Source organism: Mirounga angustirostris, unplaced genomic scaffold, assembly GCF_029215605.1.
Source record: "Mirounga angustirostris isolate CCGP_5_RB_7025 unplaced genomic scaffold, mMirAng1.0.hap1 SCAF_5, whole genome shotgun sequence".
Classification (NCBI taxonomy): Eukaryota; Metazoa; Chordata; class Mammalia; order Carnivora; family Phocidae; genus Mirounga; species Mirounga angustirostris.
This window is the reverse complement of record NW_026991713.1, coordinates 38,870,370-38,889,941: the sequence shown is the minus strand read 5'-3', so window position 1 is coordinate 38,889,941 and position 19,572 is coordinate 38,870,370. Positions and strand designations below refer to the sequence as shown.

Genomic DNA, 19,572 nt, shown 5'->3' with positions numbered 1-19,572 from the left:
AACAAAGTATTAGTGGACTCAAAATGTCCTATTTTAATTTCTAATTATAAAAATCCAGACTAATCCAGAAAACATAAACCCACATATAATTGAGGTAGGTTTTTCATCTTAGCAATACATTGCTTTAAACCACCATTAAAAAGTTAACTTTAAAAAAAAAAGAATACATTGCTTCATGTGTCTGCCCCCCGATACTTAATTTTCTATGTTTTAAACTGCTTGAGCCAGTGTAACAGTGCTAATCTCTATATTTAGTAAATTCCCTTAGAAATACATAAACACCACCCTCTTCCTCTCTAAAGGTAACTGTAGTGCAATAAAATTAATAACAATTCTAGAAAAATGAAAAATGGAGGTTACTTTGTAATTCTCAAATTAATGCATGTCAGAAATCAGGGGGACAAGTCATGTTCACTTTAAAATTAATAAACTTATTGTTTTGAAAATAATATCATAAACACAGTAAAACTTTGAATATGCTTTATTATGCCATAAAGTCCCAGGAAATATAAGAAATATAATTTCTGAATGGAACTAATAATTTCACAAATACTAGCACTTTATTGACAACAGCCAAGTTTTCTAAGGTAGTGCACATGTATTTTACCTTTTTAAAATCTCAATGCTTTTTATACATTTTAAAGGGAAATTGTAGCAGATCCTACTTAATTTTTCAATATTCAGTGTAAAAATCTATAAGTGATATAAATACACATTTTAAGGACAGGAGGAAGGACTGCTTGTGAACTGCTTTGCCTAAGTTGTCAGGCCTCTGTATTTGCACTAGGTACCATTATGTAAAAAATCATTGTTGGATGTTTTCCTAATAAACTGAAGAAAAGGAAAATTTAAAAACAGCTCAGTCTTTAAAAGCACTAATAACTGGTATAATTTTAAAAAAAGAAATGAAATATTCCTTTCCTTACATATGGATTAAATAGAAATTTCAAAAACTTTACTGAAAAACCAGCACACTAATAATGCTGGATACTGACAGCATTTTCACAACATCCAAAGCTTGGATGTAAAACTAGGTAACAGCAATATTTCTGCAAAATACCTAAGGGTAACTGAAGGGAGATGAGTGCCTCACAGCCAAGGCAGTGACTGAGCCTGGCATACCACTCTGACATGTGGAGAGCAGGTCACTGTTCCCATGCTGGGTAACATTCTCCAAAAAGGAGGCCCTTACGCAGTAATTCTGCAACTATATCAAGTTTGGTAATCTAACGTTGAAATTTTTGGTAAATATATTTAAACATATGAAAACTTCCCCAGAGACCAGATAAATTATTAAATAAACTAAAAGGGGGACAAAATGCTGGTAGCTAACATATGTTAATTCTAGGGTCTCCAGTGAAGATATAGAAAGGAAAGAGGCGACAGCAGCTATTTCCAAACTTAATTATGATCAGAATCATCAGATGGTGAGCTTTAAAAATTCTATCCAGGGTCTCAACCTAAATCTATCTAGAAATTACAGCCAGGGAATTCTTTGTAAGCAATCCAAGTGATTCTAATGATCAGCCAAGGTTGAAACTTCTGAAATGAGAAGCCAATCTAGGTAACCACAAAGAATTTTTAGAATTCAACATGTGATATTTATCATTTACATTCTGTCCAGTTGTCTCACTTCCCTATTTTTCTAATAGTAAATAATGAAGGGACTTGGCAAGTGAAGAAAAAGAGACAGTAGGTTACCCAAAATGGATTTTACTATGTTTCACTGGACAAAAGGGTATCAGTATACTGTTTAGGATTCAATTATCAGACAGACATTTCTTAATGTTAATATATTTTAAAAGAGGGGGTTTCCTTACTCAACATAAAAATTTAATATACAACAACTCTAAATACTAAATGATACTTAATAGAAAATTTATAAATTTCTTCAAAATTTTTAAAAATTGTTTTTAAAAATTCAATATTAGGAAGAAAATCCCTTAAATTTGAAGTAGGAGAATAATTCTCTCATATGAGAACAACTGTATCACAGTGTTATTCTCCAAGTTAGAAATAAGCAAAGTATTTCAATACTATTTCTGTTTATGTATTGTTTTGTAAATGTAATTATCAATATTTTAAGTGTGGATAAATATTTTGGTTTTGTTTTTAATGCAAATGACAATTAAAAATATGGATTTTTTTTCTTTTACACTGAAATTGTACACAGTCTCCAGGATTGATGAATGAACTTTTTAAATATCCCATGTTCATTTATAAATCTTGGAATAGTAAGAAATATAGTACCTACATAAGAAATTTTACGATGAAATTACAAAGTGTATGTCTTTCTGAAGCTAAAGTGATTTTAAATTTTTTTCAACATTCAAATACAAAAATTGTATATTTTAATTTACTGTAGCACAATTCAAGTATTCTTTAAAATTTTATATTTAGCCAACTAGTACATGATATTAAATGACTTTTCATAATAGCTTTCCTTTTTAAAGATGACTGTTACATAAAATGATGTGACACGCTATTACTCTAAATTGCTTAGAATAAGTTGAAAGAACAAATGACAATAGACAAAGCCTTTATGAGTAAATCAAAAACACATATAAGTTTGCACACATCAGTAATAAGGCAATTGCTGGTAATTCCCCAAAAGTATTTGAATTCATGTAAACAAAGACTATGTATATTCCTTTAGGGAGAAAACACACTACCATAGATAAAATATATTCAAATGGTTGTGACTTTAAACCATATATTATTTGAATACCACACAAAACCAAAAAAGGCATAACCTATCATTTTAATAACTGAAAGATGTTACTTATTCATGAAATAGAAGGTTGGTACTGTTTTGAAATAATGAAAAAGCAGTATTTTGAAAATAAAAACCCACTGTTTTCTAGAAATAAATATACATACTTAATGTATTGCAGCATAGGTATATTGTCCTACCATCAACTATAACATTCAATCAGTAGTTTTAAAGTACTTTTTCCACACTGGGACTTGAATCTTCTACCTTGTTAGCTGACCAACAACTTTCAAAAGAGTTTTATTTTCCTGCTTTAGTTGTTCATTTTCATCTTCTATGTCATCTAGGTCCTTAAGGAAACAAAAAATGAAAATAACATAGGAGTTTTTTAAATAATTAAAAATATACTAAAGGTGATAAAAACACTTTAAAATACATACATTCAAAGATAATTCATACAAGCATTTAATTTGGAAACAAGGACAAATTCTGAAAACAACTTTAGATGAAGTATGCCCCACCTGAAGGGAGCATCCACTACTCAACTCCTTCTCATTATTATCATGATAAGACAGATACCTCTTGCCAGATCTTTCATTTTTAGAAGTCAAAAATCAGAATTCTTTAATTGTGAATCTTCCAATTTTTAATCGTTATAAATAGCTTAATTTTTCAGTTAAAAACGAATCTCCCCTTCCCCCAAATTGAGGGCTAAACAAAATACATATGTAGGCAATATGAGGTTCAGGGCCTCGGATAACAGCCTGTGTCAAATGAGGCATCAAAACGATAGAGGTACAAGTTCTGGATGTACTCCTACCACCTTGTATGATCTTTAACAAGGGTGTGTGTTCGGAGGTGAAAATCTGGGGAAGTGATAAAATGGAGGCATACAGAAAAGGAGATCTGGAGCAAATAGAGTTGATCTGGTTCAATTCATGTTAGGCTTCTCTGTAACATTTTGTTTGAGGAAAAGGTTTTAGAGCTTTAAAAAAAACTGAAAGCCAATAAACTAAGTAATGATCCTCCAGCTTTAAAGTTATATGATTCCAGGTCTGTGTTCCCTATGTTAATCCTAGTGCCATATATACAACCATGTGGTAAATATGAAGATAATCCACTCTAAGTTTTAGTTAGAAGAAACTATTTCAAGGCACAATGCTTACTGATAGTTGTAAAAGCACATATTTTTAGATTTATCCTTGTAATTCAAAATACTAAAACTTGGAGTAATCAGTTTAAATTATAAGCATGCTACTGGACAGCAGCATTCTGATAAATTTAGCATACTGCCTTTGGACAATTAGGTAAATGTTTTTAAAATGTGCAAAAATAGAATCTGCATTTACTCACAAACCAAATGAATGATGTTGGTGAACTTACCTGTTGAAAGCAACAACAATAAATATACAGAATTCCGAAAATTACTACAACTGAGACCTAATCCAAGATTTAGAATTAAATAATAAAATATATTCCTGTATCATTACTTGATTATAAACTCTGTAAAAGCAGGTGTTTTATTATTCTTTTTAATGCACAGCGCCTAAGACAGTGCTAATATATCATAGACTTCAAAACTATTTTCAGATTTTATTAAATCATATTCCAAAACCAATAGAGGAATGCCTGTGTTCTAAACCAAGATGAAAGACTGTTTACAAAAATGGAGAGCTCAGAATTAGGATTTTGGAATACCTGATGTAAAATACTGGCTCAGACAGTTACTCCATGATTACTACCTAGGACTTTGAACAAGTTAAACTAAATTGTGCTGTCCTCATCTATTACCTGTAGTTAATGCCTTAGAGCTTTATTTAGAATGGATCTACATAATGAAGCCTCTTTATTTTCTCTTCTTTCATTGTTAGGGTTAAGACTGGATTAGGAATCTGTTCCCTTTTTCCCTGAAGCAAACTTACTTCTTTCCTCCATCTTATCTAAAGTCTTCTAATATGCAAAACTATGGAATCTCTTCTCATCAACATTACCTAAGTACGAGCCAGCACTAACACCTGCTTCTTAAGCAGAAAGGCCCAGCACTATTACCCGCTTCTTAAGCAGAAAGTAAATTCTAAGGCTAAAAGCAAGAAAAAGAGTTACAAAATAGTGTAATAGAGACCTAGTATAATGCTAAACCTAAAGTTGGAGATGTGTAAGTATAACTAGAGGGAAAAAAGGTGGTGAGAATTCACACAAAGACATCTGGAGTGTCTTATGGCAAGAAAGTAGCAAGTTTAGCTCTTCACTGAGGCAACTCTGTACCAATACCCTTTTATGTGTGGTGGTGACCAAGCTGCCTCTCACCTCCAGACTCTAACAAAAACACTGAACAAATCCATTCATCAGTCCATCCCCAAAAGAACAGTATTAACTGAATACAACTGATAACCGGCCAGAGGAAATCAGTTTATAGAATGAAATGATGATTCTTATTACCACAAGTTACCATCTCATTAACAAAATAATGAAATTACATAATCTCTTCATACATATGTATTTTCATCCAATTGAAGGGAAAAAAAAAACTATGAAACTGAAATGTGTGAATACTTACTCTATTTAACAGATCAATTTCTTCTTTGAGTTTTCCGATCATTTCCTCTTTATCTTGCATTAGTCTCACAAGTCTTAAGTTTTCTTGCCTTTCTCTTACTACTTCCTGGCAGATATAATTACAAAGTATTAATTGGGAAGTAACTGGTTGTTTTTAACCTTAAATGACATGTATCTGCCAAGTTTGGTGAAGCGCCCTAAATACAGGAAGACTTCCAAATGCATTTAAGTCACCTGGTGAGGGAAAGAAAAACCCATCCTAGGAAAGACCCAAAGAATGACAGGAATACAGGAGTTATAAGATGTATATATATATATATATATATATATATATATATATTTTTTTTTTTTTTTTTTAAGGATTTATTTATTTGACAGTGAGTATGAGAGTGTGCACGTAAAGGTGAGCATGGGCGAAGGGGGAGTGGGAGAGAATCCAAGCAAACTCCGTGCTGAGCATGAAGCCCGAGGCGGGGCTTGATCTCACAATCCATTAGATCATGACCTGATCAGAAACCAAGAGTCAGATGCTTAACCAACTGAGCCATCCAGGTGGCCCCATATTTCTGATTAAACCTATGTTTACACAATTCTTTAACAAATACTAATACCCAATGACTTACCCTCTTTAGTTTATCACCACCATTGGTTTTTTTATTATGTCAATCACCATATATTACATCATTAGTTTTTGATGTAGCGTTCCATGATTCATTGTTTGCACGTAACATCCAGTGGTCCATTCAGTACGTGCCCTCTTTAATACCCATCACCAGGGGCGCCTGGGTGGCTCAGTTGGTTAAGCGACTGCCTTCGGCTCAGGTCATGATCCTGGAGTCCCGGGATCGAGTCCCGCATCGGGCTCCCTGCTCAGCAGGGGGTCTGCTTCTCCCTCTGACCCTCTTCCCTCTTGTGCTGTCTCTCATTCTCTCTCTCAAATAAATAAAATCTTTAAAAAAAAAAAAAAAACCCATCACCAGGCTAGCCCATCTCCCCACCTCCCTCCCCTCTAGAACCCTCAGTTTGTTTCTCAGAGTCCATAGTCTCTCATGGTTCATCTTTATCACCACCATTGTAATGATATATCTTATTTTTTAAATGGATAATATCCTGTTTGAAGAAATTCAAATTTTTTATTCGAAATACAAAGTTTAAGGGGCACCTGGGTGGTGCAGTTGGTTAAGCCTCTGACTCAGGTAGTGATCTCTGAGCCTCTTGTCAGCTCCAAGCTCAGTGGAGTCTGCTTGGGATTCTCTCTCCCTCACCCCTGTCCCTCCCCCACCAAATCAATCAATCAATCAATCTTTAAAAAAAAACACACACACAAAGTTTAAGAAAAGGAGATGGCTCTGGAAAACTCTAAACAGAAAAACAATGGTCCTCAAATGTTACTTGTGGCTCTACCAGTTAATGGATAAAATAAAGGAACTGAAATAGATTACTGGTTTTTAAATTTCTTTTTTCTTCAAACAATGCAACACCTTTTTCAAAGAAATCTTATTTAGAATCCAGGGCCTTGGGCTGGGTTGACTACCTTGGGGGCAAAAGAAAAGCAGAACTGAAAAATTTCGTTCTTTCCTACTAGCCCTCAGAAAAAGCAGCCAGCCTGCTTCATTAAACAGCTGCTGCCAAACTACTCGGAACTGGATCCAAACTCATGTGGAACTGTAAAAGCCTTTCTAAAGAAACCCTTTAAACCGATTAGACTAAGTATTCCTTAAAGTTTTTAATTTAAACTCACAGAAACTGGTATTAAAGCTGAGATATGAACTAAAAACAATCATAATACTATAAAAATTTTTAAATTAAATTTCTACTTAAAACAATCTTTGTATCACAGAGAATAATTTCAGTTCAGCAATACAAAACATATTTTCAACAATCAGAAAGTAATCAGCACCATTACCAACTTTACATATTAAATGTTGACAGAAAAAAACCTGAGACCATATGGTTAATATATTGACGCGAATATTCATTTGCCTTGTTGTTCTCAAATACACTCCTAAATAGGTTTATTCTGACAACTGTTTCAAACACCAAAGATGGTTCTAAGCTCTAACCAGAACCCAGAAGAAAGTCTACAAATGATAAACTATACAGATAATATAAGAAACACACAGTAGGACATATTGCCAGCACAGACTTATAACCATTTCAAAAACAAAGACTGTCTTTATTTTTTTTTTTTTTAAAGATTTTATTTATTTATTTGAGAGAGAGAGAATGAGAGACAGAGAACATGAGAGGGAGGAGGGTCAGAGGGAGAAGCAGACTCTCCGCCGAGCAGGGAGCCCGATGCAGGACTCAATCCAGGGACTCCAGGATCATGACCTGAGCCGAAGGCAGTCGCTTAACCAACTGAGCCACCCAGGCGCCCCAAAGACTGTCTTTAATATGTTAGAGGTAATACGTAGCAGAATGGGAGTATACATTAAATATTAAGGAATACAAGAATTGGCTCCATTTCTGAAAGTTTTAACAACAAAACTGGATAAGAAAGTATTAAGGGAATCAGAAAATGCCTAGCCACAATGTATCTGGAAACTATATACTTAAGACAGTGATTTAAAACTGCAACTTGACTAAATATGGAAATACCAATTAATACTAATGGTATCTTCCACTAGCACCTCTCATTCTTTTCCCTTTGTTGGCACTCTCTCTCCCATTCAAATTTCAATTTATTTTCTCAGCTGCTATGAAAGTAAAATGAGGAATCCCAATGGCATATTGAATTTATCAATCTTAAATAATTTGTAATTCATACCTTTTCAAGATCTTCAATTTTCTTTTCCAACATGCTACTTGAGACCAAATTACCTGAAGCATTTGCATCCCTGTTATATCTGCTGAACACACTTCTATCTGTTCGGGGATATCTACTTGAGACATCTTCTTCAGAGGCAGTTGTGCTATGGAAAAAAAAAGATGTATTTTATAAAAGTACCTGTAAATACTCAGCAAGAAGAATACCAAGAATATTTTCTATTCACCATAAATAATTACCATTCCCTGAGGACACACAGTTATAGTAGCCAACTCATTTATAACTAAAGAAGTTAATCATTATTCTAACACAACAAAAAAAATTAAAAAAAAAAAAAAGTTAATTCTTTTGACCAATAACTACTGAGTAGCTGGCTAAGTACCAGACACTGTTCTGGGCATGAAGATATAACAGCAAACAAAGACATGGACTCTGCCTTTCACAGAGCTTTCAGTTTAACACGGAACATAACCAATTATAATAAAGCAAGATGACCATCACAATAAGGTAAGTATAGGGTACTATGACAACTGACAGGAGACTTAATGTAGATTATCTGTGGTGGAAAACCATTTTGTTTTCTTTTTCCATTTTTTAAAAAAATTCCAATCCATCAGGGACCAATACACTTTTCTAAATAAAATAAAAACGAACTAGTGGAAAAACAAAAGTTAAAAAGGCCATATAAAATATAAGGTCAATGTTTTATTAGCCATGCCCATAAAATTTTATTTCAATAATATAATTAGAATTAACAGAAAAAAGAATTACATAAAATTGTTTACTTTCATTGAAGTGTGCATATAGGCAATCACCGAAAACAGCCATCACACTAATCATTTCATAATTTTAATTAACCCAAAGTGAGGACTGAAATGGCAATTCTTCATATTAAACACCAATTCACATATTTAAGGTTTTTAACATAATAAGTGAGTTTGTTCCTTGTTTTTTTGTATTACTTACCTACTACTGCATTAAAAGTTACACCAAAACTTAGTGGCTTAAAACAACACATACTTATCATCTCACAATTTCTGTTGGTTAGGAATCTGGAAGCAATTTAGCTGAGTGGTTATGTTTCAAGGTCTTTTATGAGGTTTTGGTGAGGACTACAGTCATCTGAAGGCTTGACTGGTCTAGAGAATTTGCCTTTGAGCTCACTCACATGGCTGATGGCAAAAGGCTTCAGTTTCTAACTGGCTGTTGACCAAAAGCCTTAGTTTCTCAGTATGTAGGCCTCTCCACTGGGCTGTTCACCACATGACAGCTGGTTTCCAGAGACAGACAAGACAGACACTGTAGTATCTGCTATGACCTAATCTTATAAGTGACATACTATCATATCAACCCTATATATACTGCAGTGTGGAAGGGGATTACAAAGATGTAAATACCAGGAGGTAGGGCATCCTGGGAGCTCTCTCAGAGGCTGGCTACCACATTTGCTAAATGACCTATACTAGGTTAGACTGATGACAATGCCACCCATGAGGGATAAGGTATATCTAAACTACTTCTATGTTTTCTTTTAAGAGCACCCATAACAGAAAAACTAGTCTCATAGATGTATTTTAACAGGAATAGAAGATATTTTAAATAAAGCAATTTCAGCTCAGGATAGTAATTTTTAACTTTTACCCAAAAATCCAGAAAATGATGCTTTTTAAAATTTGTCTTCAATCCTTCATTGGTAGCCAATATCAATAATTTATCCATCAAAACTATAGTTCAATCCACAATAGTTTAAAAAAAAAAAAAGGATTCCTGAGCTATTAATTTCCTATGTACTGGCTTTCTTTTGATAAAAAAAATTCAAAGTGTGTCTTACCAAATTTGTAAATCTGACAAACTTCTTACCAAGTTTGTCTTACCAGTTTGATTTTAACATTTTATAAATGCACACTACAAAAATCATCAACTACTTTACTGATAATTATTACTGTGAAACCCATCATAACAATCTGTGGAACTCTTTCCCAAAATTTCTAACTTTCATTTTTGTCCTTTGATATTATATAACATTAAAAACATCTGACATTCTTTCCTTGCATGGAAGGCTAAGATCATTTTTAAAAAAGAATAAGGCTATCAGACAAATAAGTCTAATTCACGTATTTAAAAAGTTTGGGAACCAAACTGGTTCCTTATCTTGCAAAAACACTAAGCATTCATCCCAAAGTTCAAACACTTTTGTCTGACCATCTCCCTTTGAAAATTACTGTATTCCTTAGCATATGGTAACAGTTGACTGGTTCAGCTTCCAAACTATCATTTATTTTTTTAATCTCAAAAAAAATTTTTTTTAAAAGATTTTATTTATTTATTTGAGAGAGAGAGAATGAGAGACAGAGAGCATGAGAGGGAGGAGGGTCAGAGGGAGAAGCAGACTCCCTGCCGAGCAAGGAGCCCGATGCGGGACTCGATCCAGGGACTCCAGGATCATGACCTGAGCCGAAGGCAGTCGCTTAACCAACTGAGCCACCCAGGCGCCCTAATCTCAAACTTAATGCATTAGTGTTTAAGCAATTCACACTTTTGTGAACTACTGTTAATTTAGGTGATATAGAAAGTACAGTTTAGTTCAGCTGACAATAGCAAGACTTTCTCAATGAAAGAAGCAGGACATTGATTTACATTATGGCACAAGTTCCAGCATGTTTTTCTTGTCACCATCTCTCTATATAACCAGAACATACTCCTACAAAAGCAAAACAAAACTCCAAACCACATTTGTTGATTTGTTAACCCTTCAAAGTTTTACATAATTCATAATAAGTTGTGTTTGTCAGCAAGGAAGTTGAAAAATAAATTCTGCCTTCATATCAGTCATATTAACAAAATCAATGTATTCATCAAATTGTAACAAAAATTCCTTTCCTACCCTTATTTGTCTAAGAGTCAGTCTTCTGTATCACTAAACTGTTCCTAAATACATCAAGCTATGGTGTTGTCAGAAAGTATTACATAAACTATCTTCTTTGCAATGGATTCATCCAACATTTCCAAACAAACACCTTTCTCTTTTCATTCGTGTGTAGTTGTTTTTAATGTTAGCAACCTGATAATGAGACTTTAAAAGAAACTAAAAAAGCCCTAATGATTACATAAGAAATCCTGAAGATCCACTTCTGTCAGCTTAACTATAATATTCCTTCTTTCAATAATTCATTTGTGGTTGTGAATGTACTTATGTAATACATATAAATGCCACTTAAATTTTGATGGTATTATTGTTGTAGCAGCCAGTACATCACTGCAAATAACCCACTGTGGTTTTAGCACTTCCCCATCAATTATGGGTAAAAATTGAACTCAACACAGGCATTCCTCGGAGATACTTTGGGGTTTGGTTCCAGACCACCACAATGAAGCAAGTATCACAATAAAGAGAGTCAAATGAATTTTTTGGTTTCCCAGTGCATATAAAAGTTATGTTTACACCATACTGTAGACTATTTTTTAAATTTTATATAACTAAAAAATGTTAGGAAGTTTTTTTTTTAATTTTTATTTAAATTCTAGTTAGTTAAAATACAGTTCAATATTGGTTTCAGGAGTAGAATTCAGTGATTCATCACTTACATACAACACCCAGTGCTCATCATAACAAGTGCCCTCCTTAATCCCTATCACCCATCCAGCCCATCCCACACCCACCTCCCTCCCTCAACCCTCAGTTTGTCCTCTATCATTGAGTCTCTTATGGCTTGTTTCCCTCTCCTTTTTTCTTTTCCCCTTTCCCATATGTTCATTTGTTTTGTTTCTTAAATTCCACATATGAATGAAATCATATGGTATGTCTCTTATTTTTCTTAGCATAATATACTCTAGCTCCACCCACATCACTGCAAATGGCAAGATTTCATTCTCTTTGATGGCTGAGTAATATTTCATTGTATGTAAGACTTACTACATCTTCTTTATCCATTCATCAGTCGATGGACATTTGGGCTCTTTCCATAGTTTGGCTATTGTTGATAACGCTGCTTTTATAGACATCAGGGTGCATGTACCCCTTTGAATCTGTATTTTCGTATTCTTTGAGGAAATACCTAGTAGTGCAATTGCTGGGCTCATAGGGTAGTTCTATTTTTAACTTACTGAGGACCCTCCACACTGTTTTCCAGAGTGGCTGTACCAGTTTGCATTCCCACCAACAGTGCACGAGGGCTCCCCTTTCTCCACATCCTTGTCAACACCTATACTGTAGCCTATTAAATGTGCAATAACATTATGTTAAAGAAACAATGTAATCAATGAATCATGGAACACTACATCAAAAACTAATGATGTACTGTATAGGGTGACTAACGTAACATTAAACAAAGACACAGTGTACATGCTTAAGTTTAGAAATATTTTTTAGGGTGCCTGGGTGGCTCAGATGGTTAAGTGTCTGCCTTCGGCTCAGGTCATGATCCTGGAGTCCCGGGATCGAGTCCCGCATCGGGCTCCCTGCTCTGCGGGAAGTCTGCTTCTCCCTCTGCCTCTCTCTCTCTCTCTCTCATGAATAAATCTTAAAAAAAAAAAAAAAGAAATATTTTTTAAATGCTAACCATCATCTGAACTATCAATGAGTCATAAGTTTTTTGCTGGTGTTGGGGTGGGGGGGTCCATACTACCCAAAGCAATCTACACATACCTCAGTGTTGATGGCTGCTGACTGATCAGGGTGGTGGTTGCTAAAGGCTGGGGTGGTTGTGGCAATTTCTCAAAATAAGACAACAATGAAGTGTGATGTATTGACTGACTCTTCCTTTCACAAACAATTTCTCTGCAGCATGCAATGCTATTACATAGCATTTTACCCACAGCAGAATTTCTTTCAAAATTAGGAGTCATGCTCTCAAACCCTGCCAGTGCTTTATCAACCACGTTTATGTATTATCTAAATCCTCTGCTGTCCTTTCAACAAACTTCACAGCATCTTCACCAGGAGTGAAGAAGAAAACACCCATCTCAAGAAACCACTTTCTCCACTCATCTGTAAGAGGCAACTCCTTATCCAGTAAAGTTCTATCATGAGATTTCAACAACTCAGTCACATCCTCAGGCTTCACTTCTAATTCTAGTTCTCTCATTACTTCTACCACATCTGCAGTTACTTCCTCTACTGGTCTTGAACCTTCAAATTGTAAAAAACACAGTAACTACAAAGTACAAAAAAGCAAGTGCAATAAAACAAGGTAATGCCTGTATAGGAAAACTAATACTTCCCAACAAAACTAGCACAAACTCTTTTGGTCTGTAACTCTTTAAAATTACTTCTATCACCAGCATCATTTGATTTTGCTAGTGTTGAATTCAGAAAAGGTGTTATCTTTTCCTATCAAAAAAAGTCTAGTAAAGCTGGTTTTATTATTTATTAAATAGGATTAAAAATAAGGAATACAAATTTTACTTCTAGATTTAGATATACTAACAAAAGCAGAAATTGAAAAGGATGAAAAAGGTTTTCTATTTGTTTATTTTTATTTAATTATATACTTACATTTTAATTATCCTCTTTATGAAACAAGAATAAATCTGATTAAATTTAATGCAAGATTTTTAAAGTAAATAACTCCTTGTTGTTTTCTTCAGTTCTTACACATTTTGGGTTACAACTAACATAAAAATAACACACATACAGAAGAATATACATTCTTTTCAAGCTCACATGGTACATTCACCAAGACCAACCATATTCTAGACCATAAAACACATATTCACAAATTCAAAAGAATAGAAATCATACAATGTCTGCTCTCAGACCAAAACAGAATTTAACTAGAAATTAATAGCAGAAAAGTAACTGGAAAATCGTAAAATGTGTAGAAATTAATTAATAGACTTCTAAATAACACGAGTCAAAGAAGAAATCTCAAAGAATTTTTAAAATGTTTGAACTGAACAAAAATGAACCCACGACTTAAAATTTGTGGGATGCAATGAAAGCAGTGCTTGTAGAGAAATTTATAGCACTGAATGCATATGATAGAAAAGAAAGAAAATCTAAAATCAGTACTTTTAAGTTTCTGGCTTAGGAAACTGGAAAAGAAAGAATAAACTAATCCAAAGCAAGCAGAAGAAATAAGAATCAGAGCAGATATCAATGATATTGAAAACAGGAAACCAATAAAGAAAATCAATGAAACCAGAAACTGTTTCTTTGAAAAGATCAATAAATTCAAAAGGCCTCTAGCTAGGCTAAGCAAATGAGGGGACACAGATTATTAGTAACAGAAATGAAAGAGGGGACAGCACTAGAGAGTGCATGGACATTAAAAGGAATACTGTGAACAACTCTTCTCACAAATTTAATAACCTAGGTGAAATGGACCAATTCCTTAAAAGATACAGTCTGCCAAAACTCACACAAGAAGGGGCGTCTGGGTGGCTCAGTCGTTAAGCGTCTGCCTTCAGCTCAGGTCATGATCCCAGGGTCCTGGGTTCGAGCCCCACATGGGGCTCCCTGCTCAGCAGGAAGCCTGCTTCTCCCTCTCCCACTCCCCCTGCTTGTGTTCCCTCTCTCGCTATATCTTTCTCTGTCAAATAAATAAAATCTTAAAAAAGAAAAAAAACAACTTCACACAAGAAGAATTAGACAATCTGAATAGGCCTGTATCTGTTAAAGAAATTGAATCAATAATTGATAACCTTCCAAAACAGAAACCACTAGGTCCAGACAGGTTCACTGGTGAATCCTACCAAACATTTAAAGAATTATACCAATTCTCTAAAATCTCTTCCAGAAAAACAGAAGCAGAAGGAGTACTTCCTAACTCATTCTCTAAGGCCAGCATTACCCTAATACCAAAATCAGATGAAGATATCACAAGAAAACTGCAGACTAATATCTCTCATGAATATATAGATGCAAAAATCCTCAACAAAATATTTGCAAATAAAATATAACACTGTATATAAAAAAATATAGGGGTATCTGGGTGGCTCTGTTGGTTAAGTGTCTGCCTACGGCTCAGGTCATCCTAGCCCTACGTTGGGCTCCCTGCTCAGCGGGGAGTCTGCTTCTCCTTCTCCCTCTGCCTGCAGCTCTCCCTACTTGTTCTCTCTTTCTCTCTAATAAATAAATAAAATCTTAAAAAAAATTATATTAAATGGAATTTCCCAGGTATTCAAGGTTGGTTCAACATTCCAAAATCAATTAATGTAAGTGAGAGCTTTCCCCTAAGGTCAGGAACAAGACAGGATGCCTACTCTCACCACTTTTATTCAACATGGTACTGGTGGTCTTAGCCAAAGCAATCAGAGAGCATAAAGAAATAAAAGTCATCCAAATTGATAAAGAAAAAGTAAAACTCTCACTATTTGCAGATGAAATGATACTATATATAGAAAATCCTAAAGAATCTACCAAAAGACTGCTAGAACTAATAAATGAATTCAGTAAAGTAGCAGGATACAAAACCAATGTACAGAAATCTATCGCATTCCTATACACTAATAATAAAACAGCAGAAAGTGAAATTAAGAAAACAATCCCAGGGGCACCTGGGTGGCTCAGCTGGTTAAGCAGTTGCCTTCAGCTCAGACCATGATCTCAGGGTCCTGGGATTGAGCCCCGCATCGGGCTCCCTGCTCAGCCAGGAGTCTGCTTCTCCCTCTGCCCCTCCCACTGCTTGTGCTCTGTCTCTGTCTCTCCCAAATAAATAAAATCTTTAAAAAACAAAAATCTCATTTACAAAAACTGCAACAAAAGCAATAAAATATCTAGGAATACATTTAACCAAAGAGGTGAAAGACCTGTACTCTGAAAATTATAAAACACCGATGAAAGTAATTCAAGATGACGCAAAGAAATGGAAAGACATCCCATGTTCATGGGTTGGGAGAACAAATATTGTTAAAATGTCTATACTACCCAAAGCAATCTACACATTAATGCAATCCTTATCAAAATACCAACAGCATTTTTCACAGAACCAGAACAAACAATCCAAAAATGTCTATGCAACTACAAAAGACCTCGAATAGCCAAAGCAATCTTGAAAAAGAAGAACAACTGGAAGTATCACAATTCCAAGTCTCAAGTTCTATTACAAAGCAGTGGTAATTAAACAGTATGTTACTGACATAAAAACAGATGCATAGATCAATGGAACAGAACACAAAACCTGGAAATAAACTCACAATTATATGGTGAATTAATCTTTGACAAAGGAGGAAAGAATACACAATACAAATGGTGTTGGGACAACTGGACAGCAACAGGCAAAAGAATGAAACTGGACCACTTTCTTTCACCATACACAAAAATAAACTCCAAATGGATTAAACACCTAAATGTGAGACCTGAAACCATAAAAATCCTTGAAGACAGCACAGGCAGTAATCTCTCAGGGTCATAACATTTTTCTAGATATGTCTTTTATAAAGCAAAGGAAATAAAAGGAAAAATAACTACTGGGACTACATCAAAATAAAAAGTTTCTGCCCAGCAAAGGAAACAACAGAACTGAATGGGAAGAGATATCTGATATGGAGGACATACCTGACAAATGGTTAGTAACCAAAACATATAAAGAACTGATACAATTCAATACCCCAAAACAAATAATCCAATTAAAAAATGGGCAGAAGACATGAAGAGACATTTCTCCAAAGAAGACATACAGAAAGCCAACAGACACACAAAAAATTCTCAACTTCACTCATCATCAAGAAAATGCAAATCAAAACTACAATGAAATATCACCTCACACCTGGCAGACTGGCTAAAATCAAAAACACAAGAAACAAGTGTTGACAAGGATGTGGATAGAAAGGAATCCTCTTGCACTATTGGTGGAAATGCAAATTGGTGCAAGCGCTGTGGAAAACAATATGGAGGTTCCTCACAGAATTAAAAATAGAACTACCTTATGGCCCAGGAATCACACTACTGAGTATTAAACCAAAAAATACGAAAACACTAATTCAAAGGGATTCATACACCCTTATGTTTATTGCAGCATTATTTACAATAGCCAAGATATGGAAGCAGCCCAAGTGTCTATCAATAGATGAAGAGATAAAGAAGAGGTGGTGTGTATATATACAATAGAATATTATCCAGCCATAAAAAAGAACACTGCCATTTCCAACAACATGGATAGAGCTAGAGGGTATAATGCTAATCAAGGTCAGTCAATCAGAAAAGGACAAATAGCTATGATCTCACTCATATGCGGAATTTAAGAAAAAAACAAATGAGCAAAGGGAAAGAGAGAGAGACAAACCAAAAAACAGACTCTTAATTATAGAGAGCAAACATGGTTACCAGAAGGGAGGTGGGTGGGGAGATGGGTGTAAAGAAAGGATGAGATTTAGAATACACTTAACATGACGATAAAAAAATAAAAAAACAAAAACAAAAATCAATTAATGTAATCCATCACATCAACAGGCTAAAGAAAAAAAAATCAAATGACCACACCAATAAAGAAAAGCACTCCTTTTCAACCTCTTAGAGGAGTCCTAGCTAATGCAACAAAACAAGAAAATGCTACATGACATCATTGTCTATGTAGAAAATCCAAAAGAATCAAAAGAAAGAATCAACAACAACAAAAAAATTCCTGGAACTAACAAACAATTATAGCAAGGTTGAAGGACACAAGTTTAATACACAAAAGTCAATCAATCAATCACTGTCCTATATACTAGCAATAAACCAGTAGAATTTGAAATTTAAAAAAATATATTGAAAAAAAACTCTGATGAAAGATACCAAAGAAGAACTAAATAAATGTAGAGATATTCTCAGCTAATGAATAGGATGATTCAATATTGGCAAAATGTCAATTTTTCCCAACTTGATCTGTAGTCAATGCAAGCCCAATCAAAATCCCAGCAAGTTATTTTGTATTGACAAACTAATTCTGAAGTTCACACAGAGAGGCAAAAAAAAATCCAGAATAGCTAACACAGTATTGAAAAACAAAGCTGGAAGACTGATTATACCCAACTTCAATACTTAACTATAAAGCTACAGTAACCAAGACAGTGTGGTACTGTTGAAAGAATAAACAAATAGAATAGAACGGATAGGGAGCCCAGACATAAACTCACATAAGTAACCCACAACTGATCTTTGACAAAGGAGCAAAGGCAATACAATGGAGCAAAGATAAAAGATAGTCTTTTCAACAAATGGTGCTAGAACAACTGAACATCCACATGTAAAAAATGAAAAATTAAGACAAAGACCTTAAACCCTTCACAAAAATTAACTCAAAATGGGTAACAGGGGGCGCCTGGGTGGCTCAGATGGTTAAGCGTCTGCCTTCGGCTCAGGTCATGATCCCAGGGTCCTGGGATCGAGTCCCACATCGGGCTCCCAGCTCAGCGGGGAGCCTGCTTCTCCCTCTGACCCTCTCCCCTCTCATGCTGTTTCTCTCTCGCTCGCTCTCTAAAAAATAAATCTTTAAAAAAAAAAAAAAGGGTAACAGACCTAAATGGAAAATGGAAAACTATAAAACTCTTAGAAGATAACCAACATAGGAGAAAACCTAGAAAACCCTGGTTATGACAATGACTTTTTAGACTCAACACCAAAGGCATAATCTATGAAAGAAATAATCGACAGCTGGGCTTCATTAAAATTAAAAATTTCTACTCTGTAAAGGACAATGTTAAGAAAATGCGAAGGGGGTGCCTGGGTGGCTCAGTCGGTTAAGCATCTGCCTTTGGTTCAGGTCATGATCCCAGGGTCCTGGAATCAAGCCCCATGTCTGGCTTTCTGCTCAGCACGGAGTCTGCTTCTCCCTCTCCTTCTGCCTGCTTCTCTCTCTCCCTCTGCCTGCCACTCCCCCTGCTTGTGCTCTCCCTGCCCCCCACTCTCTCTGTCAGATAAATAAATAAAATCTTAAAAAAAAAAAATGGGAAGACAAGCCACACTGAGAGAAAATACTTATAAAAGACACACCTGACAAAGAACTCTTAAAACTCAATAAACAATCTTATTAAAAAACAGGCCAAAGACCAGGGAGCACCTGGGTGGCTCAGTCAGTTAAGCAGCTGCCTTGGGCTCAGGTCATGATCCCAGGGTCCTGGGATCGAGCCCCACGTCAGGCTCCCTGCTCAGTGGGGAGTCTGCTTCTCCCTCTCTCTCTGCCTGCCTCTCTGCCTACTTATGCTTTCTATTTCTCTGTCAAATAAATAAATAAAATAAAAAATAGGCCAAAGACCTTAACAGACACCTGTCAAAGAAGATATACAAATGAAAAATTAGCATATGAAAAGATGTTTCATATTATGTCATCAGGGAAATGCAAATTAAAATAATGCACACCCATTAGAATGGCTAAAATCAGAAACAATGAGAATCCCAAATGCTACGGAAGATATAGAACTGTTAGCCTGAAGGTAAAATGGCACAACCACTCTGGAAGAGATTTTGGTAGCTTCTTATAAAACTAAATATACTTTTAACCATACGCTCCATCAATCATGCTTCTTGATATTTACCTGAAGAAAATTATGTCTACACAAAAGTCTGCACAGGGATGATTACAACAGCTTTATTCCTAATTGCCAAAATTTAGAA

At 35.0% G+C, this 19,572-nt stretch overlaps 1 protein-coding gene across 3 annotated transcripts in view; it reads right to left on the bottom strand.

Moving 5' to 3' along the window:
* Nucleotides 1–466: 466 nt before the first annotated feature.
* The window catches only part of PAWR (pro-apoptotic WT1 regulator), a 110,668-nt gene continuing 91,562 nt past the window's right edge, over nt 467–19,572 (bottom strand). For 2 of the 3 annotated variants that reach the window (XM_045872915.3, XM_054506907.2), the window contains 3 exons: nt 8,040–8,184; nt 5,271–5,375; nt 467–3,063 (listed from right to left, as the gene is read on the bottom strand). In XM_045872915.3, the coding sequence (XP_045728871.1) occupies nt 2,977–3,063; nt 5,271–5,375; nt 8,040–8,184 (337 nt within the window). In that variant the 3' untranslated portion in view covers nt 467–2,976. The remainder of the gene's footprint in view (nt 3,064–5,270; nt 5,376–8,039; nt 8,185–19,572) is intronic. The other variant, XM_064590845.1, reaches the window with a different exon arrangement.